Raw genomic sequence first — 22,959 nt, forward strand, 5'->3', positions numbered from 1 at the left:
AGAGAGAGAAAGTGACTTGACCAAAGCCACACAGTGGCTACATTCATACATAAAGCTAAGCCATGGTTTATGTTAACTACAGTTTATTATTTTAGACATGCAAATGAGCAAACAAACTGCAGCTTGTTTGAATTCTTTATCTCCTGCTCATTTTGCTAATTTTCAGAGCATTTTCATTTTCAGGGTGTTCATGTACTGCACCTCTGTTTCAGGGCAGATAGCAGTGCTAACAAGCCAGGGATAAGGCACAGTTTTGCATTCAAACATTACAACAAGCTGGACTTTGTAAGCCAACAGCAAGCCATGGCTTCTATTTGTAGTTTGTAGCTGGCTAACAAACTATTGTTTGTTTGCAAAGATGGGTTCAGATACAACAGCAAGCCAGATTTCTAGAAACCACACCATTGCTTGGCACTAAGTGTGAACCAGCCCGGTAAGTTGGCAGAAATGGAATCTGAACCCAAGTGTTCCTGATTAAAGTCCATCCCCTTATCCACGGGACCACACTGACTCATAACCAGTACTAACATTGAAAGGAAATGGTTCTTAATCCGTGACATGATTACAATTAAGTTATTGTAATGGTTAGGTTTTAGTCTACAACTGAAAAACCTGGATACAAACCCCACTCAGCCATGAAGAAGCCTACTGGTGATCTTAGGCCAGTCATTATCTCTTAGCTGAACCTACCTTACAGAGTTGTTGTAAGAATAAAATGGGTGGAAGAGAATCATGGAAAACCATGACATCAATGGAACAAATAAATAACATCCTAGAAACCATTTTTACTTCTGGTAAATTATTTGGTATATGTGAGGCTTTTCCAGTCACCAGATAGAAGCATTGTAACTGTATCCACCTCTGAGGAAAACTTGTGCCAACTCCCATTTCCCTCACTCATAGTAGTTATCAGGAGGGATTACAAGCAATGATCCTCAGACCTTTACAATCTACCTAATTTGTCCTCCTGTTTCTTTCCCCATCTTACCTCAGGACTGTCTCTTTCCCCCCTACGGAGCCCTGCATGTGGTTAAGGCATTAGGAGAGTGTGTTGCATAGCCACTGCAGGGATTATGTGGGAATCCTGAGTTTAAGGTTGTCTGTCTATTCCTCACATTTTAATTCTCCCCCCACCTCGTTTTTCTTGATTCCATCTCCAAGCGATGCTTACACAATGTCTTGGACTGGAGCCATCATTTTTATGATGTGTTTGTATAGTTCTTTACATGGTGGGCTGCTGATCAGTGTCTGGCATTCTAGACAGTGACACAATACATTTTAATAACTACAGTCAAGGTCTGGTCAGTCAGCAAGTTGACTGCTGCTTCCTGCATCGTGTTCTCTTCAGCTTTGTAATTAAACAGTTGCTGGTTGCCTGTGGCGAGTAACAGCCTCCAGGTGACCAGACAAAACACTGGTTCCCCCCTCCATCTCCCCCCACCCCGCCATCCACTGCTGTACCACAGTGCCGTTTTTCCCCAGCTGGAAATGCAGCGTCAGAAGGGAGACCAGCAGCTTGTTAGAGGAGAAGGATGTGGGGTGAGTAGAGCAAGAAGGCAGGCAATCACTTATCTGCAAAGAATTCAAAATACGTTTGCAGAGATGGTGTACCACCTTGCTATGCAAGAAGTGTGCTGCAGTTGCATTGTCAAATACTTAAGAAATGTCCCTGGGGAATATTGGAAGGCCCATAGCTCAGCGGTAGAGCACATGGTTTGTACGTCAAAGAGCCCAGGTCTGCTTCCTGGTTTCTCCAGTTAAATAATCTCAAGTAGCAGGACTGAGAGAGAGCTTGGAGAGCCAATAGACAAAACTTGGCTTGGTGGCCCAGTGATTTGACTCCGTATAAGGCAGCTTCATATGTTAATGAATATGTTTGTGTAAACAGAGGTAGCAGATTAAAATGTGTCCATTGGAGAAATTCTACTGAATTTGGTTGAACACTGTACCAAACATTGTGTTTATTTCCTTGTTTTTCCTTTTTTAAAACAAAACAAACAAATTCAAGTTTCTAGCACTCATAGTTACAGAGATACATTTGAAAACATGGAGACCTTTTTTTTAAAGACTCTTCCGTTTGAGAGTTGTGGGTATATTCTCATAGTCATTTTCTTCTTACTGTATACAATTGCTGCCGCTTACTGATCCATGTTTTTTCTTCCTACCACTCTGCTTCTTGCATATATATCAACAATAAATGAAAAATGCAAACTGAACTGTAATTGCTGCACTTATAAACAGATGTACTAGGGATTAAGTCTCAATAAATGCAGTGGGACTTACTTCCAACTAAACATGCATAGAATTGCACTCTCTCTCTGATCCGGTTTGCACATAACAAACTACCATGGGTTAATCAACCCCTGGTTGGACAGGACTGCATGGGAGTGAGCAAGTATGGTGCCTCTTACCCACATGCCACTTCTGCTTTGCAATCCAGTGTTCAACAACAAACCATGGGTTGAAACTCCCTCTCAGCAACCTAGAGTTCTGGGCTCTCATGTCATGCTGAACAACCCAGGAATGGGGGTGTTCCTGGGTTGTTTTCTAAATCAGATGCAGAGCAGAAGTGGTGAGCATACAGAAGGCAGCAAGCACTCTTTCTGACACACAGTTACCTGCAAACAAGATCTCTCTCTGAGTGTGTTTATATATAATCTCCATCTATGTAACATAAGTTAAGCACATTTGTGTCTGTGGTGGTTTGAAAAATTGATTCAACTGCAGAATTTGACGTAATCCAGAGAAGTGTGCATCAAGTTCTGTACATGTGGTTGGTGCTTTTTGTTTTGTCTTGTACTTCTTGTGAAATGTCAGAGCAAGATGTGTGTGTTTGTCAATGTCAGAAGCAGCTTCCAATATGCTTCTCCACACATGTTGTTTTATATGAAAGTGCAGTCTTTCTAATTTTACTACAACCCCTCCCACCATGATTTATATATTCTGGCTTTTTTTGGAAGACCTAAAACGGATTCAGTATGTATAAAATTTGGGGGGGGGGGAGTACAATTTCCACAATTTATAGAACTTTCCTAACAATGTTTACCAAGAAGTGTGACCAACTGAGTCTAAATGTTCTCAGTAAGTATGTTTAGGATTGCAGCCTCTGTTTCTTATTTGTATACTTTAGCACAAAATCTGGGCTTTTTTGGCACTGCGTATAACCTACTCTGACCTGAATTTCTTATTGCATTGGGGGCAGCGGGGGAATCACTGGGTATTATTAAAAGAAAAAAATAATATATTACATAGTAATCAGGCCATGTGCATAAAACACATGTACATAAAACACATTTAATCCTTTAAAACAGGGACTTTAGCGCTTAGATTTTTGATACCTTTGTTGTAAGGCAGGTAGAGGGATAAGAAGCAGGGATGAAGGGAGGTAGAGAAGGCCAAGATGGCTGCAGTTTATGCCAGGGGTGAACAACACGTAGCCTGCAGGCTTCCTGCAGCCCCCACTACCCCCAAAATGGGGATGGGGTCTAAAAATGCTTACAAATGGTCAAAGATCTTGTTTGCAAGCTAAATTTAACCCTTTAAGTGCTCCGTAGCTGCTATGGAACAAGCTAATTTTGACCCTTTGTGTGCTCCATAGTTACTAAGGATGCCTTTTCCCCCCATGGGTGAAGAGAGAGGCCAAAATGGCCCCAGGATCTCCCACAGTTGTCCATCCCTGGCCTATGGCTTTGGTGTTCAGACTACCACTGCAGCCTTCCCTGTTACTCTCCAAATATTTTTGGACTGTATCATCCATGGCCATTGGCAGTGCTTGCCGGGGCTGGTGGGAGTTGTAATCCAAAACGTCTGGAAGGTACCATGTTGGAAAAGGCTGCACTACTGAGTTGCAGCCCAACTTAAAGTGTGTTGCAACAGTAACACTATACAAATATATAGTAAAAAAAAAAAAGAGTTCCCAAATGCCTGTTTAGGCTAAAGGTATATTTTATAAGTCTGAAATGGTTGAAACTATTGACCTAAGCAGAGCCCAAGCCTAACCTGGAAGCATTTATAGCCCTGCTAGGGGAGGCCCACGGGCCCTTGGAGGACATTCACCTTGGAGCCTTGGAGGATACTGTAGTTCTGAGAACCTTTTTAGTCAGTAGCCTAGAATGGCTCATTACAAGGGACAGCAGAGCATAGTTCTGAAGGGTCCCAGTTCCAGCACCAGTTGATCCTGATAGGTTCTTCTCCCTATCAGCTATGGGATTCGGGTCACATTGTCTCCCCTTCCAAAAGGAACAGAGCCACAATCCAACACTTTAAGCCACCCATGTTATGTTTCATTCAGTGAGTGTGAGAAAGTATATGAGACTCCACCATTTTACATGTAGTTTCTTCCACCATAGCTCCCTGCAGAGTGCCTTCATAAAGTTTGCAAAATCTCCCCGATGGATATTCTAGCAGTGTTGCCCACCTCAGTGAAACAGTGATATTCCAAGCATAACTAAATAAAAGAATTTGCTCAGAGGAGATACTTGACTATGATTCCTATTAGCTGCTTTATAACCCATATTTTTGAGGCAGAAAGACTTTCTAATATGAAAGAATTTTTAAGCCAGAGAGCCAATCCAAAACCCACTGATCTTTGGGAGAATGCAATGGCTTAATTAACTTTGACCTGGTCCAAATTAAAGTTGCTTCTTTCTTTAATATTTTGTTGAGACCAGACAGTAAATTGTTTGGGGTTTTGTAGATGTGTGCAGTTGCATTAATGCTGCACATATGCCAATAAAATGTATTTTCCCCACCCCAAAAGGGAAAAATCCACGTAATTAGACAATGAAGTAAAAAAGAGGACATTGGTTATGGTATGGATTAGACATTTAATACATACAAGCATAAAAATCAATACAGCTGTATCTAATGGAGAGGGGACATTCAGATCATATAATTCCAGTTATGGGGGGGGCAGGGCCAACCCTACTGTTAGGCAGAGTAAGGCAGTCACCTCAGACAACAGATGCTAGAAGTCAGTAAGGTGTTTGAAGAGAGCCCTGCACCCCACCCCACCCCAGCTAGCCTCTGCCTTCAAGTGCAGTGGAAAATGCTGTTCCATCCCCTGCACAGAAGCAAGATTTATCTGCCAGTCCACTCATCTTTTGTACGTAGAATGGGAGGGGCCCCATCTTTGCCTCAGGCAGCGAAATGTCTTGGTCCAGCCCTGATGGCGTGACAATTAATTAGAATAAGGACTATCGCATGTCAGACCAATTGTGATGCAGTATTGTGTTGCAGCTCACTCCTAATAACACAATTAAATTAGCTGTTCTGTTTTGTTTGTTTGCTGTTTTCCAACTACAGGTCAGAGATCTTTCCATTGCCTATGTTCTGGTGACTTTGACATACCTCTATGTTGGGGTGTTAATCTTTGCTGCTTTCCCATCACCACCACTGAGCAAAGACTGCATAGAACAGGTAGGGGGGGGAAACAGGTAGGGGGGGAAAACATATCTATCGAACATGGTTTAATGTGTTCATAATTGATTCCAGTGCTTGCTTTGCTCTTTTTTCCTTCCATCTGCATTTCTGTTGACTCTGATCTCATCAGTATAAGGCACTGCCCACGCTTAATTCCTGTCTTGGCACCAAGCCAGAATTCAGGACAATGCCACACATAAATAATACTGGATTTGTCTAGCCAAGGCAGCGTCAGCAGTGTTGGGTATTAACTGCAAGTTGGCATCAAACTGAAATACCCATCTCTTACCTGTAACATCTGCACTGACTTGGTGGGGAAAGATGTTAGTGTGGAGACAACCCTGGGTAACTTACCCAAACTCTGAGGTTGTTTGGACAATTATCTTGGCTTAAGGGGCAAATACATAGACGAGTCTTTTGTTTGCACACATGTTCTTTGTGTGAGCTGTGAGTGAACCAGGAAGTCTAATTAACCATAGTTTCCCATTTACGTTCAAATCCCAGTTGCCAATTTCGGAACTGGTCAGGGATCATAAACTGTGATTTGGAGTGACTTGTTCCAAAACTGGCAAACATATCTTTTCCTGGTTTGGACAAAACAGAAAACTATGATAGATTAAAAACTTTCTGATTTATTTGCAATATGTGCAAAGGGAAAAGCGAAGGGGCTGCAGGTGCAGGCAGAATCCAGGATCATCATTCATCTTGTGATCTTTCCATTATGCTATCATCCAAATTGGTTCAACAGCCAATTAAAGCTGGACCAATTTTCCCAGCAGAAGGCTGAGATTTATATAGCATGCTGCTCTATGCTCTGGACAAATGAAAAGCAATACTATCCATTAAACTAAACTAAACTTTAAAAAGTAAACAGATAATAGTAAGGAGAGGTTCAAATTAGGATGGCACAGCAAAAGGGGAGTATTACAGGTTGTTGTGTGATTTGTGACAACCAATGACGTACCAAGCGAGCGTCCTTCCTCTGATTCAGGTTTAAGAGCCGAAGTCTGCTGCCAGCAGAGAATAAAAAGGTCCCAAGTTCACTTTCATGGACTTAGTAATATCTAGCCAGATATGCAGGCGTGAATTCAGACAAACACATGAGACGGTGAAGAATGGGTGCTTTGCTTTGACATAGTGACCATCCTGTAAATGAGATCAGAAGCTGACAGTATCCTGGCTCGTACTATGTTTAAAAGGAATTTGAAAGAAGGCAACCAACTAGGATATCGCCTCTTGGCTATATTAGGTTAGACCATTTAAACCAAAGGACATCATGCCAAACAAGGGGTTCCATCATGGTCTTTGCTAACATAGCTGTTCATTTGAATCCACCCTCCATTTGGAAAGTTTCTGGTCACATGAAGATGCAAATATAGTGTAACTTGAGAATGGCTGTGTGTGTGAATACACGTGTGTGTGTGTGTGTTTGTAGTTGTTTGATTGGGTTTCTGTCACATGTATTGGGATCTAAATTAAATACTAGTGTTGCCATTACCTATCTTTGGCTCTTTGGATAGGAGTATGTCAGAAAAGATAATACAAGACTCTGCCCCCAGTAGTAATCAGATGTACTTTAGAAAATTGCTTTAGAAAAGGGCTATATATTCATATTTTTTAAAAAAATATAAGGAACCAAACTACGGTGTATATTTGGTTTGTATTTCATTTCTACTTGAGAAATGGGGTCTTAGCTGTGTATAGTTTCATGCAACAGTCTCTCCAAAATATCATATGAATGAAGCAGTTATAAAGCTTTCTGAAGCATATCCTATTAAATAGGGGTAAGGAACATGTGGCCCTCCAAATATCATTGGGCTGTAACTCCCATCAGCACTAGTCAGCACAGCCAATGGTGAGAGCTGATGGCAATTGCAGTCCAATAGCAACTGGAAGGCCACACATCGCCCCATATAATCTGTATGTGCAACAATGATTATCATATTTGTTGATTTAGAAATCCGCCTAGTGCATAGTTCATGGAAGCAGAACAAAATACAAAGTATAACAGATCTGTCATTGTTGTTGTCTCACTAGCTTTTCCTTTGTTAGAATTTTTTAGACAATTTCCCCAGCAATGACATCATGCCATTTCTTGCAAGAATATTCCTGCTGTTCCAGATGGTGACTGTGTATCCACTGCTTGGCTACTTGGCACGAGTTCAGCTTTTTGGACATGTCTTTGGAAATGTTTACCCAAGGTAAAGACTAATCTGTTTGCATGCTTTAGCACCTCTCTTTCCCCTCAGGACAGATTGACACTGCTCGCTCCCCTCTTGAAAGGCCAAATCTTCAGTAGTGAGTCATGATGGCTCCCCACCTGAAATCCTTTTGCAGCTCAGAAGTTGCACAGTGCTTTGGAGGAATCGTATGGCAGTGATCCAATGCCTGCTTGATCGTAAGAGTAGCTGATTCAAAGCCTCCATCGCAGGCCTTTTAAGAATGTTATGTGAGTAGGAAGTGAGTGGGGCCAAAAATCTTCTTGGTAGGATAAAGAGATGACATTCTCTCAACCAGATTTATTTATTTATTTATTTATTTATTGCATTTCTATACTGCCCAATAGCTGGAGCTCCCTGGGCGGTTCACAAAAATTAAAAACATTCAAAGTATAAAACAACAGTTTAAAACCGTAATATAAAATACAATATAAAAGCTCAACCAGATAAAACAGCAGCAATGCAAAATTACAAATTTAAACACCAAGTTAAAATTTATTTATAGACTGTTAAAATGCTGGGAGAATAAAAAGGTCTTCACCTGGCATCTAAAAACATATAATGTGGGTGCCAAGCGAACCTCCTTAGGGAGCTTATTCCACAGCCGGGGTGCCACAGCAGAGAAGGCCCTCCTCCTGGTAGCCACCTGCCTCACTTCCTTTGGCGGGGGCTCACAGAGAAGGACCCCTGAGGATGACCTTAGGGTCTGGGCAGGTACATATGGGAGGAGGCGTTCCTTCAAATAACCTGGCCCCAATCCATTTAGGGCATTGAATGTTAATACCAGCACTTTGAATCGGGCCCGGACCTGGACTGGCAGCCAATGAAGCTGGAAAAGGACTGGCATGATGTGGTCTCGTCAGCCAGTCCCTGTTAGTAACCGTGCTGCCCTGTTTTGTACCAGTTGAAGTTTCCGGACCGTTTTCAAAGGCTGCCCCACGTATAACGCATTGCAGTAATCCAAACGAGAGGTTATCAGAGCATGGATAGCTAGGCTATCTCCGTTCAGATAAGGGCGCAGTTGGTATATCAGCCCAAGCTGATAAAAGGTGCTCTTTGCCACTGAGTTCAGCTGTGCCTCAAGAGACAGTTGTGGATCCAAGAGCACCCCCAAACTACAGACCCGATCCTTTAGGGAGAGTGCAACCCCTTCCAGGACAGGGCAAACATCACCTTGCCGGACAGATGAACCACCCGCTAACAGTACCTCTGTCTTGTCTGGATTGAGTCTCAGTTTGTTAGCCCTCATCCAGTCCATTACCATGCCCTGCAGCCATTCTGTAGGTTTCTGCTAGCTAACAGACTGACAAGCTGTTTTCATCTGTTCTGCTGCTCCTCCTCTTATCCTCCATCCAATCTCTGCGTCCATTGAATACCTGAACAGGGTGGTGGGGGGCATGCATACAGTTCTTTGCCCACGTAATAGGGAACCATGCTTTTGCACTTAACCTGCAGAGGAGCTAATGTATGAAAACTTCCTGACTGTGAGAGCAGTTTGACAGTGGAAGCAATTACTTAGGGAGGTCGTGGGCACTCCCAGGGATGCTTTAGGGTGGATTCCTGCATTGATCAGGGGGTTGGACTCGAGGGCCTTATAGGCCCCTTCCAACTCTGCTATTCTATGACTCTGTGAAAAGGGCTATTCAGTCTGGAATGATTACCGCAAAGCATGTACTGCAGCTGCTTCATACCAAGCCTTTGGTCTTGGAAACTAGTTTCCCAGTACCTGTTCTTATAAGAAAGAATTCCTTTAGAAGTGAGACACGCTTTTCTTTTTGCATATTAAGCCCCCTATGGAGCACCCTTTCTGCAAGATATTTAGGTATGTTTTGTGCATTGTGTCTAGGCTCCATTTGCCCAGTGCCTTCCCAAGTTAGGAAGGTAATAGAAAAGGACCCTCCTTTCTTCTATGATGGCATTCTGGGGTAGTCTCCCATCCAGACACCAACCTGATCTAGACCTGGTTAGCTTTAGAAAGGTTGCTGGAGCAGCTGCACCTTCAGACACATACCCACCTGGCTAAAAGCAGTGGTGGCTAAAATAACCATCTACTTAGTGATGCTTATGTGGCTGGTCACAACTCAGCACCACAACCTCATGATGGCTATTTCTAATGAGTATTTCTTGGAAGCATCTGTGAAGAGCACATCTGTAGTTCTTATGGGTCTTGTCAGGACTGGACCACTACCCACCAATGATAGAGAAATGAGGAGTTCTAGATTTGTAGAACCCTGTGGCTAGAAAAGGTGATAGATTTAGTCTTTTGACTTGAAGAATAATTTTGTCAGGCCTGATTTTTTTTGCCAGATTTAAAGAATGGTTTTTGCCAGGCTTTGTCTATTGAGTACTGCTTAAAACTCTACACAAATATTTGGAGCTGGTTATTCACCTTTCAAATTTGATTGGCTTGCTTAAATGCTTTATCACCCACTGGGCTTTGTACGTTCCTATCTTCATCTTTAAACTCCAGCATCCTTTTGACAGGACACTGTCCTGAAACTCATCATCTTTGAAATTCAAAATCAAATTTTTGTTAGACCCAAAACTTACGGATGTGGGAACGGCTGGTTTTTGTTTTTGTTTTTTATAGCTGCTGGCAGCAGAATTCTGGGGGTGAGGGATGTATAAAAACCAGATTGTTACAATATTGGAATAAAAATGCAGTCTAACTCCCAGTATTTGGCAATAAGTTCAGTACCCCTCTCAGTTACGTTTAAGGGGAAATTAAACAATTTATCTGCTACTCAGTAACACTTCCCTGACAACTTAGCTTGTTTAGAAACACATTGTTCTTGGGCTGTTTTCCTAAGTGGGACCTTTCGACTGTCCAGAGGTTTCAGCTACATTGGATGCCAAATGTAAGACTCTGCTTCCTGATGGGGTTATGGGAGCGTATTAAATCCAAGATCTGACATCTGTACTATCACATGGTCTTCAGGCTCAGTTCTAGAGTGGTGGGTACATAGCCTTCAATGCCTTTTGCCCACCATCTCTTCGATGCCTGAGCCTACTTGCTAAGGTTTACTAAGAGTAACCAGGGCATCCAAAATGTGCCCCATATCTCTTCTTGTAGCAAAAAGCATCAAAATAAACAACTGATAATTGTTGCCCTTATGTGCCCTGATCTTAAGAGTTCCATTCCACTGTTAGCGGGTGGTCCATCTGTCTAGCGAGGTGATGTTTGACCTGTCCTGGACAGGGTTGCACTCTCCCTAAAGGATCGGGTCTGTACTTTGGGGGTGCTCATGGCTCCAGAACTGTCACTTGAGGCACAGGTGAACTCAGTGGCAAAGAGCACCTTTTGTCAGCTTAGGTTGATATACCAACTACGCCCTTATCTGGATAGAGATGGCCTAGCTAAATATCCATGCTCTGATAACCTCTCGTTTGGATTACTGCAATGTGTTATACGTGGGGCTGCCTTTGAAAACGATCCGGAAGCTTCAGCTGGTACAAAACAGGGCAGCCCGTTTACTAACAGGGACTGGCCGGCAAGATCACATTACGCCAGTCCTTTTCCAGCTTCACTGGCTGCCAGTCCAGGTCCGGGCCCGATTCAAAGTGCTGGTATTGACATTTAAAGCCCTAAACGGTTTGGGGCCAGGTTATTTGAAGGAATGCCTCCTCCCATACGCACCTGCCTGGACCTTAAGATCATCTACAGGGGCCCTTCTCCGTGAGCCCCTGCCAAAAGAAGTGAGGCAGGTGGCTACAAGGAGGAGGGCTTTCTCTGCTGTGGCACCCCGGTTGTGGAATGAGCTCCCCAGAGAGGTCCGCCTGGCACCTATACTGTACTCTTTTTGTCGCCAGCTGAAGACCTTTTTATTCTCTCAGTATTTTAACACTTAATTTTAACTTAAATTTAAATTTTACTGTTCTAACTCTGTATTTTAATCTTATATCAATTTTGCTGCGTGGTTTTATCCTGGTTGTGCTTTTTATACCGTATTTTGTATTTGTGTTTTTAATCTGTTGGTTGTTTTATTATGGTTTTAATTTTTGTGAACCGCCCAGAGAGCTTCGGCTATTGGGCGGTATAAAAATGTAATAAATAAAATAAAAAATAAAAATGAAATTCTTGTATCCATGACAAGGACAAGTTGCAAAGTGTCCTTGATGACTGCCGCAGAATAGTGGCGATTAAACTCCATCCCCTCGTGGAGACTTCATTTGTACCCACCCATCCTCCAAGTAGCCTTACAATAACCATATGAAGCTTCTTTATACGGTGTCAGACCATTTGCCCATGCATTTACTCCAGGGATAGTCAACCTAGTGCCCACCAGATGTCTTGGACTACAGCTCCCATAGGCCAGCATGGCTAATGCAGGAGTCCAAAATAGGTTGTCTATCACTTGTCTACTTTGACTGGCAGAAACTCTCTAAGGTCACAGACCTTATTAACTAGAGATGCCAGGACCGTACCTGTGACCTTCTAACATGCAAAACATATGCTCTGCCACTGACTTATGGGTCCTTCTCAATGAGGTAAGGATTAAGCTGTGGCTTGCCCAGTCAACTTGAAAGGTGCATGTGGATTCAAACCTGGGCATTCCAGTCCAAGCTCAACAATGTGTCCTCTATGACTCACACTCATTGGTTAAGAAAACACCAAACACACCCCTTATTGGATATCTTAAAAGTTGCATTGCAAGGCTTTTCAACGTGAGCTGGCTTGAGAGAAAGGTTCAGCATTCTGTTATTTATTATGTTCTTAAAAGATGTTTGGTTTTTCTACTGGAGGTACCCAAAGTGGTGAACACAATTTATTTATTTATTTTTATTTATTTATTACATTTTTATACCGCCCAATAGCCGAAGCTCTCTGGGCGGTTCACAAAAATTAAAACCACAGTAAAACACCCAACAGGTTAAAACACAATTACGAAATACAGTATAAAAAGCGCAACCAGGATAAAACCACACAGCAAAGTTGATATAAGATTAAAATACAGAGTTAAAACAGTAAAATTTAAATTTAAGTTAAAATTAAGTGTTAAAATACTGAGTGAATAAAAAGGTCTTCAGCTGGCGACGAAAGCAGTACAGTGTAGGCGCCAGGTGGATCACAAAAATGTTATGCTTTTCTAGGTGCTTCATTGAATTGTACCTCAACATTTTATATTTACTTTCTCAGATCTGCTGCTACTACTCAGTGTTCACAGGGAGGATGGGTTGGGCTATGGAAGCGGTTGGGAACCTCTCTCAGCCTGAGGTCCAGATTCCATTTTGGAGGAGGTCTCAGGGGCCACATTACAGTAGTGGGCATGACCAAAGGCAAAAGGGTGGAGTCAAGAGAACAAAATATATATATACTAGCATATAATAGCGTAAAGCTCTTCCTGCCAGTAACTAGAAGAGGCATTCCAGCCTTTTAGAATGGAGGGGAAACCTGCACAAAAGCCAAGAAACAACCAACCAATGGATGGTTGGGGTGGAAGGGGTGTGTGGCCATCTGAGGAGTGCCAGATGGGAATCCCCCTCCCCGAGGACTGTATTTGGGCCCTGGGCCCAAGGTTCCCCACCTATGGGATGTCAGGAAAGAGGAAACGCTCAAGCCTTTGGAGATGAACAAAGCATTGTCCCACAGGCTGGATTCATTTTGATGGGAGTTCGTGCCGAAGCGCCTTCCTTCCTTGCAAATTGTGTGATCGACTCCTGGGGCCTGTTAGAATGGGGGAGGTAACCTTTTTGGGCACGTTGGGCAATTTAAGACATTGTCCTGGGTGCCACCACAAAATGGCTGCCATGGTAGGCGTGGCAAAGGACCAGTAACCTGTCCAAAAGACGGAGTACAAGACTGAGGTGGGGGCTGAGCCCCAACACACTAAACAACTCCTTTGATCCCACAGCTTTCAGTATCAACAGAAACCTGTTTCACTGGAATTCCAGGCTGCTGCTAAGAAAATGTGTTAGTTTAAAAAAAAAAGTGGGATGGATAGGACACCTTGCTGGGCGCCAAGAAAGGAGTCCAAGGCACATCATTGCCCGTGGCCTACCCTCTGTGCTAGAAGAATATGTTTCCTTTGCATGAACTGAATGGAAACAGCTGCTTGCAGCGTAATCTAATCAATGGTAGAATGTGCTGCTGTGCCATAAAATCTCATCTTTTACCCTGTATGTTCTCCTTTGAGATAATGGCGTCTGTGGATGAAATACAGAAAGGGAGGTCAAAGTGTATTCACAGTGCTGTGAGATTTCTCTTTAAATAATATGCACATGTGGCTGTAGCATTCCACTGAATCGAACGTTGGCACTTTCTCTTCCCTCCCGGCCAACGGCCCTCTTGCTGTTGCCTCCTGTTGAGGAACAATCCATCCCGCTGCTGCTTGCTGGAAGCAGACAGATGAAGAACCGTTTCCATATCTCCCAACAGCAGCAGGAGATGATAGTGAGGGTGCAGGCAAGTGAGCAGAGAAAGCAAATGCCCTGTGGCCAAGGATATTGGTATGGATGCATCTTGACCTCCTTCTGACTTGGGCAACTGACTGGGGGCAGTACAGGAAGAGAAAGAGGACAAGGTGGCAGCCAATGACAGGCCCGACCCTACTATTAGTGTGAAAAGAAGGAAAACCCATAGGGGAGTAAAAAATAAGCCAAAGGGCGGAACCAAGGAATCTTCTACAATAATCTTATTAGTAAAAGGTTTATTAAAGTGCCAGGTGCCTAAGCGTTTCGAACGCGGTTGCATTCTTCCTCAGGGCTTTATAACGTGAGGAAGAACGCAACCGCATTCGAAACGCGTAGGCACCTGGCACTTTAATAAACCTTTTAGTAATAATATTATTGTAGAAAATTCCTTGGTTCCGCCCTTGCCTTTGGCTTATTTTTTACGACCCTACTATTAGGCAGAGTGAGACCATCGCCTCAGGGGCAGATGCTGAGGGGCAGCAGTGTTTGCTCTCTTGGAGGACAGAGCAGCGTATGCAATGCAACCTGTCCTGGATCCCCTAAACAATGCTGCTGCCTCAGCTGCCAGTCCAGTCAGCTTCTGTCTATGGACTGAGGAGGGGGCATAATCTTGTCCTTCCCCTCAGGCAGCAAAATGTCTTGGGCTGACCCTGGCCAAAGCAGAAGAGCCCGTTAAATCTTTATCAAATTAGCAGCACGGAAGAACCCTATCCCTTGCAGATGGGGGAGGCATCCCCACTAATAGGGTGGAAAAGCCCCAGGAGTGTCTGGGCATTATTTTCAATTAGTGCTGTGATAATTCCTCCCCCCCCCCCCATTTTCATTATTTTTTGATGAGGTGGGGTGGGTGAAACAAAATCTCTAGCAAAGGAGGATGGAAGAGGTGAGAATTTTGAATAACTTTCTCCTTGAGGAGGAGGACAGGATTTTAGTTTGCCTTTTTAAGTGCAGGCAGTGGCTGAGAGTCTTTCTAATTTTTATTTTTGTTAGAATACTCCCCCCCTACACACACGCACACTTGCAGGAGTCCAGGACTTTTCTCTAGCCCAGCAGCTCTTTCTGAATTTCCAGGAGACCACATGACCAATAGGTCTCCAATAGGCATTAAGGAAAGGGTCTGGGGATAAAGAAGCTTTTTTGCAAAGGAGAAGCAATTGAAGCTTTTAGAGCATTAGAAAAATTCTGTTCTTTTTTGCAACAACACAGAGAAAGCAAGATAAGCAGTTTTGTAAAGCTCCAAAATTCTCATTTAGTCTTTGCAGAAGAAGTTTCTGCAACCCGGGAGTTCTTCCTGAATGCCTGTTGCTGAGGGCGAGGTCATGTGGTTTCATGGGAGTTCAAGTACTGGGCTAGAGAAGAGTCCTGTGCTGGGGAATTATTAAAATAAAAAAATAGAAAGAAGATAATTCAGCTACCTCCCAAACTTAAAACAGTATGTGGAAACTCTTTATCCTGCCCCAATGCAAAAATTCTCCAAAATTCTCCCCCCTCCCTACAAAAGTGGCAGAAAAACCAATGTCTCTTTCACAGGGAGAGCAAAATTTCCTGTAAATAGGGAGCAGGAGTCAGTACAACACTAGTTTCTATATATATTTTCTCAACCTTATCTTCACTCACGATTTTCCATCACTCTTTCCTTAGGCATAATGGCAAAATCACAACTGGCTGCTACAGCAACTGACTGTCCAATTTTTCTTATATATGATTGCAATGCTTCCCTGGCCCCCACTGAAAGCTTCAGTATCTGAAAGCCTCTTAATTTTTCTGGTGTAATAATGCCTCATTAGCTCATTTGTATATTCTTCAGGGCCGGCCCTACCATAAAGCAGCCCAATGTGGGCGCGGGAGGTGGTGGGATGTGGGAAGAACGGCAAATTGTGCTGCTCTCCCCTTCCAAAGGGGCTGCAGCTTCTTGATCCTGCTGGCCACCTGGCCGTGCAGGCAGCCAGCAAACAAAACAAGTGGCCACTCGCTCACCCACTCACTACCTGACACGCTTGCGCAGCTCCCACCTAACCTGCTTGGCCAGCCAGCCCGCTTGGCCCTGCCCGCCCGCCCACTTGCCTAGCTCTGGTTTTTTGGCACGCATGTGAACACCCACCTCACCAGCACACTGCCTGTTAGGGGTTTCCAACTTCAGGTGCCGTGCGGCTCCTGCAAGGTCGGCTGAAGGATCGTGAGAGGTCCCAGAACTTCCGGGACCTATTGTGATCCTTTGGCCAACCTCGTGCGGTGCCTGAAGGTGGAAACCCCTGACAAGCAGTGTGCTGGTGAGGTGTGGGCGCATATGTGCACCAAAAAAGAAGTATGCCGGCAGGCGAGCACATTGGGTGGGAGGGGCAGCAGCGGGTCCCTCGGCCTGATATTTGTTGTCCTTGCAATGTGTTTGCTTTGGTACATTCACTGCTAGTTCTTTCCCCATTCATCACATTTGTGGCTTGGAGCTATTTACGTTCAGCAAGTGTTAATGACTTCCTTTATTTCAGAAAGGTCCTTAATTCTATTCCAACCATTTGCGTCTCATTTCCTAGGTTAGAAATAAAAAGAAAGCTGAACATGGTCTTCAAAGCAATATGCTCTGGCTTTCTGATAGTTATCTGTTAAATTCTACATTTCTGCCAGTGCAAGACAGTTGTATCCAGAGACCATGTTTGTATTTTAAGGAGGAGAAAGGAGGGAGAATCTAATTCTTTACAGGTCTCAATAGGTTGCCAGATCCCCAAAAAGTGGAATTCACACCATGGAAGGAAACGTTTTAAAACTCTGCTTTTCTTGTTCAAAGTTTTCTGGTTTTTACTAAGCAAGTGTGTAACATCCAAAATTTTCTTTGTACCATTTCTTTTATTTAAATGTCAAGACATTCCATTTCTAGGGCCTACAGAAGTTTCTGAATCAGTATTTAAACAAGGTTTAATGCTTTATTTGCATGAGGGACTTGTTCAGAATGTTAAAATAAATCTTTATTTTTTCTACTTGGAAAAGGGGGAAATACCCTTCCTGTTTATATCTCCCATGATCTAGTTTAACAAAAATTGTTCCTAAGCATGAGCCCTGCAGACCTAAACATTAGTTTAATTTATCAAATTGCTCAAGGTTTGCTTGTGCTTGTGTACATATTTAGTGCAAAGCTTTCCATTCTTCTGAAGATGCTTCCTCTGGTATTCATTAGCCTGCTTGCGCAGCTCAGATCATTTCCTGGATCCCAAATGCTGCTTTTCATGTGGGAATTGTGTTCTAGAGTGTGTAACTCTTCAGTTTGGAGTGGCTGTCCTTTTTTATTTTTTAAACTTCTGCATGCCAACACAAAAACTAAACTAAACTAAAATCTGGAAAACTGGAGTACTCTGCTAGCTACATTGTTTTCAGAAGAATTGCCAAATCATACATAGTTCATCTGAGAATTAGCTGAGACTCCAAACATTTAAGACAGTCTTTTAGGACTTGGCTCTTGGAGGATTCAGTAGATGTCAGGCTCATTGCAAGTAAAATTAATTGCCTTTAGTGGATGAGTCATAGGAATGGAAAGATTTTCACTAGCTTATTGAAGCTAGTCAAGAGGGTTGTTCTAGCGGCTCTACACAATGCAGATGCTTTGATTTGTCTCTTCTCTTACAGTTGTTTCCATGTGCTGCTTTTCAACATTGCCATGGTAGGAATGGGCATCATGATGGCCAGATTCTATCCAAATATAGGAGGAATTATAAGGTACTCTTGCATTTTGAATTTGTTGTCATACCATTGAAATGCCTTGCTGAAGGCAGCTGCAGCCCATCATATAAAATGCCAGCTCTAACCCTGTAATAGTTACAGCCAAAGCTGGCATTTGATCAGGAGGGCAAGCCAAGAAAACAAATGATTTTCATATCGGGTCTGCACATGAATGAGGTGTTAGAATTGTACAGTAGTAGAGTGGACTGTACCATTTCAGTCTGTAGATGCCACTTTTTAATGCTTCCCCACAGAAAACAACTAGCACAGCAAGGAAAAAGGTTCTAGCCTAACTCATTCACTTGTGTTCTAGTTTTCTACATGCAGGGAACTTGCTTATTCAGGCACATTCAAAAATGCAATTTCCCTACCTGGAATCAGAAGTGGTAGAAGTTGTATCTTATGGTAGTCAATCCTATCACTTCAGAACTCCATTTTCGGATTCCCACCTTATTCTGCTGCCTGTATAGACTGGTTGACATGACAGCCCACTGTGATTTAATTTACCCATGGGGCCTGTCATGTTGTACTCTGCATCCACAGGCACCATTTTTGCATGGTACTCATGGGCGCCTGACTTCGCCTGGTTTGTTGTGTTGTGTGAAGCTAGGCAGCAGGGATTGTTTGAGGGTTAGACAGCTCTCAAATAACTCTAAAACGAACCATGGGTTATTTGAAGGTTATCTAGCCCTCAAACAACCCCTGCTGCCTGAGTTTGCATGACATAGTAAGCTAGATGCCCATGGGCACCATATAAAAATGGCGCCCATGGGCAGCCAGCATTGCAAAACAGTCCCCATGGGTAAATTAAGCCATGGTGGGCTGTCATGTCATACAACCCAGGTCTAGTCCTCAGTTACAGCCACTACATGAATGAGATTTACAGTGAGCCCATTCAGACAGCTGAAACTAGGAGATGGCGGGAGAGAGAGCTTTCTTATCCTTATGTGGTTTGGTGTTCATCTCATCCATCAAAATTGTTGGGGTGATTTTGCCACATATCTACTTTAGATGCATGGTAAATTATATGGTATAATATGCAGGAAAATGGTAATAAATACCCACCTACATTGGCCCTTAGCAAGGGAGCATAAAAAAAAATTAAAGCCACAGAATGTCATCCTAATCTGGTCAGTCTCTCATTCTCAGCCAACATGTCTATAATGCAGCAATAATAATGCTGACCAAGCACAAAGGCCTGCTGTAAGGATTATTGTGAAGTGCTTTGAACACTGCAATGGGCTATATAAATTCTGTTTGTTCGTATTTTTTGAAATGCAGTGCACTGCTGTATTGGAGAGGACTATTGGAGTTGCAATGGGGGAGCATTCACACATTACTAAACGAAAGGGTTGTAATCCTAGGATGATTTTCTCCCAGTAAAACTGATAGGGGTCCAGTGAGCTCTTCTGAAATGCCCAGCAGCCTTTTAGGCTTTGACCACCAGGTTCCCTCCCTGTGCCGTGTCAAAATGTGGAACGCCCCTGAGTTTCCAGAGTGGTTTGCCACTCGTCACAGGGAGATGCTTGGAGAAACGCAAGGCCAAAGTTCCCTTTTAGCAGACAGAACGTAATAGCATGATGCCTTAGCTCCTGGATGTAGTTTCCACAAGCCCATACAGAAGCTCTTCTGAATCAAATGGCACTTTCATGGGTGGAGCAGCAGTTGAAGGATGCCAGTTCTTAACAAATATTACAAATGCTCTAAGGGAAGGAGGAGCTGCTGATTACAGGGAACAAAAAGAAATAATAGAATAGTAGTGTTGGATGGGGCTTATAAGGCCATTGAGTCAATGCAGGAATCCACCTTAAAGCATACCTGACAGATGGCTGTCCAGCTGCCTCTTGAAGGCCTCTACTGTGGGAGAACCCACGACCTCCCTAGGTCATTGGTTCCATTGTCGTCCTGCTCTTACAGTCAAGATGTTTTTCCTGATGTCCAGCTGGAATCTGTCTTCTGTAACTTCAGCCCATTAGTCCGTGTCCTGTACTCTGGGATGATCGAGAAGAGATCCTGGCCCTCCTCTGTGTGACAACCTTTTAAGTATTTGACGAGGGCTATCATGCCATATTCTGTCCATAGCCGCAGTTTTAACAGTTAGCCAGAATGTTCTGCTGCTCCTTTTGTTGTGGGTGGATGCATTTCCTGCCCTGCAGTAAAATTTCTAAGGCCACAATCCTAGACCTGCTTACCTGGGAGTGATGGAAAAGTCCACTGAAGCATTGCGTTTGAATCAGGTGTGTCAGAGGCTTTTATTGATTGCAATCAGTTACAAGCACGTGCAAAGGAAGTCACCCCGGCAAGCCTCCTTGAACCTCATTGAGCAGACATGTATAGGATTGTGCTGAAAAAGATTTAAGATCGAACCTTTGGTTTCCTCATTCCCAGGTACTCCGGAGCCTCTTGTGGTCTGGCTTTTGTATTCGTGTATCCATCGCTCATCTACATGATCGCTTTGCATCGGGAAAATCGGCTGACATGGCTGGCACTAATCGTTCACGTTTTGATCGTTGTCTTAGGAGTGGCGAACCTGATTGCGCAGTTCCTGCTATGAAAGCAAATCTTAGGTCGATTTTGTTCTTTGCAAGAGGTGCTGGGATTTCAAAAAAGTTACCTTGAGCGATAGAATTTGCCCTCCCCTGGGTATTAACTTATTCCAAAGAAAAGCTGCACTTTATAAAAAGAAAAAGAACAGCCTCTTCAAGAAATGGATTATGTACCTTGGGACATGGTACACCATGGCAAATTGAAGAGGCCCAAGTGAATTCAAGATGTACATTTGGGAGTAATTAAACTTAATTTCTTTCTGAAGTAAATGCTTTTTTCCCCACAAAGAAAAGTCATCTAAGACATTTTATATAGTGAAAAGGTTCGTTTCGGGTCAGTTGTAAGCTGCATAATTTTCCTGCAGTATTACAGAATTAAAGGATTTTACTGATTTTTAAATATTCTACACCACATTTTACACAATTGTGACATGAAAACGCTATGTTGAAATGGTTATACCAGTGGTTTGGGCTCTTTACAGTTGAAATGTTATGCAGATTAAATCCCAGAACATTACTAATGGACTTAAAGCTATATCTTTGTTCTGATACCTCTTTGAAAATGTAACCCACATTGTACTTGGAAAAAATGGATGCTATTGTCTAAAGCACCTGGACATATTTAAGAACATTTTGGTGGGGTCCTGGGATAGATGTGAGGGGAAATATGCTTCAACCCCACCCCTTTCTCTACTTGTATGGTTCATTGGAAGATCTAGAATTGATTTGAAAAGCTCTGGTGTGTGTAAAATAATGGTGAAATGTCATATTTTAAATTTCAAACTTTGGCATGCCTGTTGGCAACTGCTCCCTGCTCCCCTCGCAAAGTGCAGCTATGGAAATATCAACACATTTCCTGGCACAATTCAAAGTACTGCTTTGACTTTTCATGCCTAGGCTGAGCAGTTCTAGCAATCCAATACGTACCTTCTGCTGGAGCTGGAGATACGTCGCCACTACACCAGTGCAATGGCCATCAAATCATATATGTGCTCGGCAGGGGAAGGTATTCAATACCCAAAAAGAAAATATGAAAACAGTGGAAAAACAAGAAACACACACCTGCTGCTCACCGCCACAGCCACCAAGTAGGGACTGTGCCGGCAATTTTGCCTACAGGTGCTTATTCACACAGGCAGCCCAAGATAATTGGGACACACTTCCTGCATCAACACATCCAAGGTGATGCCAGAGTGCCCCACTCCAGCAGCGCCATGGCATAGGGCATGATGTAGAAGGTGGGGAAATGACTCCACTCACCTTCTGCATGCCTAGCAAAGTAAGTGTCAATTCAGCCACAAAACAGAGGGAACTCCTAAGCCTCAAACCCATCTTGCAGACACCACAGTGTTGCTCCCTAATCACTCAGCCATGGCAGTAGCTGCAGCAATGGTGTACATCATGGAGCATTTATCTATCCCCTCTTACTCCCAACCCCTAGTTGTAGGTGCCAGGAGCTGCAGGAAGACCCCTGCTCTGGTGGAGCAGCTCATGTTTTATGTGCCAGAGTTCCCTGCTTCAAATTTAGGGATGAGCCCACATTAAGATGGAGAGCTCCCCCCGCCCACCAGCATATCAGCAGGAAGGATGCATGGTCCACTAGCCTGGCCCCTTCATGGGCAAAACAGACCTTTTGGCCCCCTCCCTCTGACATCCTATGTAACTAATACACACACACACACACACACACAGCGTGCCACCCAGGCTGCTGGCCCTGTGCCCATTGTGTTCCCTGACCCACCTCACTCTCTGAGTCCTCTTCTGAGACCAGCTGAAGCCAGGGTGAATCATTACCAAAACAAGGTCTCTTTACATTACCTCCCCCAACTTGAAGTTTTGGAGTTCAGCTCCCATCAGCCCCAGCCAGCGTGCCCAATGGTTGGGGATTATGGGAGTTTAGGAAGAAACATCTTGACAGCACCAGGTGGGGGAAGGCTGGATTAAGGTCAAAAGTAATGATGCCTGTTCTAGATCTCTTCTAGATCTCTGTGCGTTGTGTTGGACGCTTGTTGCAACATGATAGCATTCCTGCACATCTCGTGTGTGCTGCTTCCTGCAGGATTTCTCAATCTGGAAATCTCCCAAAGTTGGGAAGTTGTTCGTGTTGCTGCTTTACTCCCTGTCTGGCTACTTTGTGTAAACATGTAAGAACTCAAGCGTATGACAGCTGACACCAGTAACAGAAGCCTACAAAATTAATCCATTGTCAGTGATGCAGTGCATGTCGGCAATTCCCCGCCCCCCCCTTCCCGGTCAAATGCTGTGTACTTAGGAGGCAGTTCCTGCAACCTGGGACTTTACCAAGTGGCTTGTTACTTCTCCAGTCACCAAGGAGGTCTTAAATTGGAGCAGGGAGCTAATGAGTGAGATTAACATACAACCCTCCACTGATCTTGGATTCTCCTGCAGTGCCAGCAAATGGAGACAAACTGTCTAGCACCATTGGCATTTGATTCCTTGGGTTGGCTTTGGTGTCTCTTTGTAAAAATGTGGCTCGACCTGAAACAACAATGTGGGAAACTGTAAAAAACAAGGAAATAAATAAATTGGTGCTATTTTAACATTTGAACAATATATTTTTATCTTGTGTGTGCAAAAAAATTTAGATTCTTTTTTTGTCATGTAGAATGAAAGATGCAGAAACTGCAACCATA

The 22,959-nt window shown here is 43.5% G+C and overlaps 1 protein-coding gene across 1 annotated transcript in view; it reads left to right on the top strand.

The window, feature by feature from the left end:
- Positions 1-22,562, top strand: part of SLC38A9 (solute carrier family 38 member 9) — a 59,668-nt gene extending 37,106 nt beyond the window's left edge. Inside the window, exons 13-16 of the mRNA XM_063128059.1 lie at positions 5,305-5,418; positions 7,474-7,622; positions 17,667-17,756; positions 20,148-22,562. Of these exons, the coding sequence (XP_062984129.1) occupies positions 5,305-5,418; positions 7,474-7,622; positions 17,667-17,756; positions 20,148-20,313 (519 nt within the window). The 3' untranslated portion in view covers positions 20,314-22,562. The remainder of the gene's footprint in view (positions 1-5,304; positions 5,419-7,473; positions 7,623-17,666; positions 17,757-20,147) is intronic.
- Positions 22,563-22,959: the final 397 nt, after the last annotated feature.

The sequence above is a fragment of the Elgaria multicarinata genome, chromosome 6 (assembly GCF_023053635.1).
Source record: "Elgaria multicarinata webbii isolate HBS135686 ecotype San Diego chromosome 6, rElgMul1.1.pri, whole genome shotgun sequence".
NCBI classification, from domain to species: domain Eukaryota; kingdom Metazoa; phylum Chordata; class Lepidosauria; order Squamata; family Anguidae; genus Elgaria; species Elgaria multicarinata.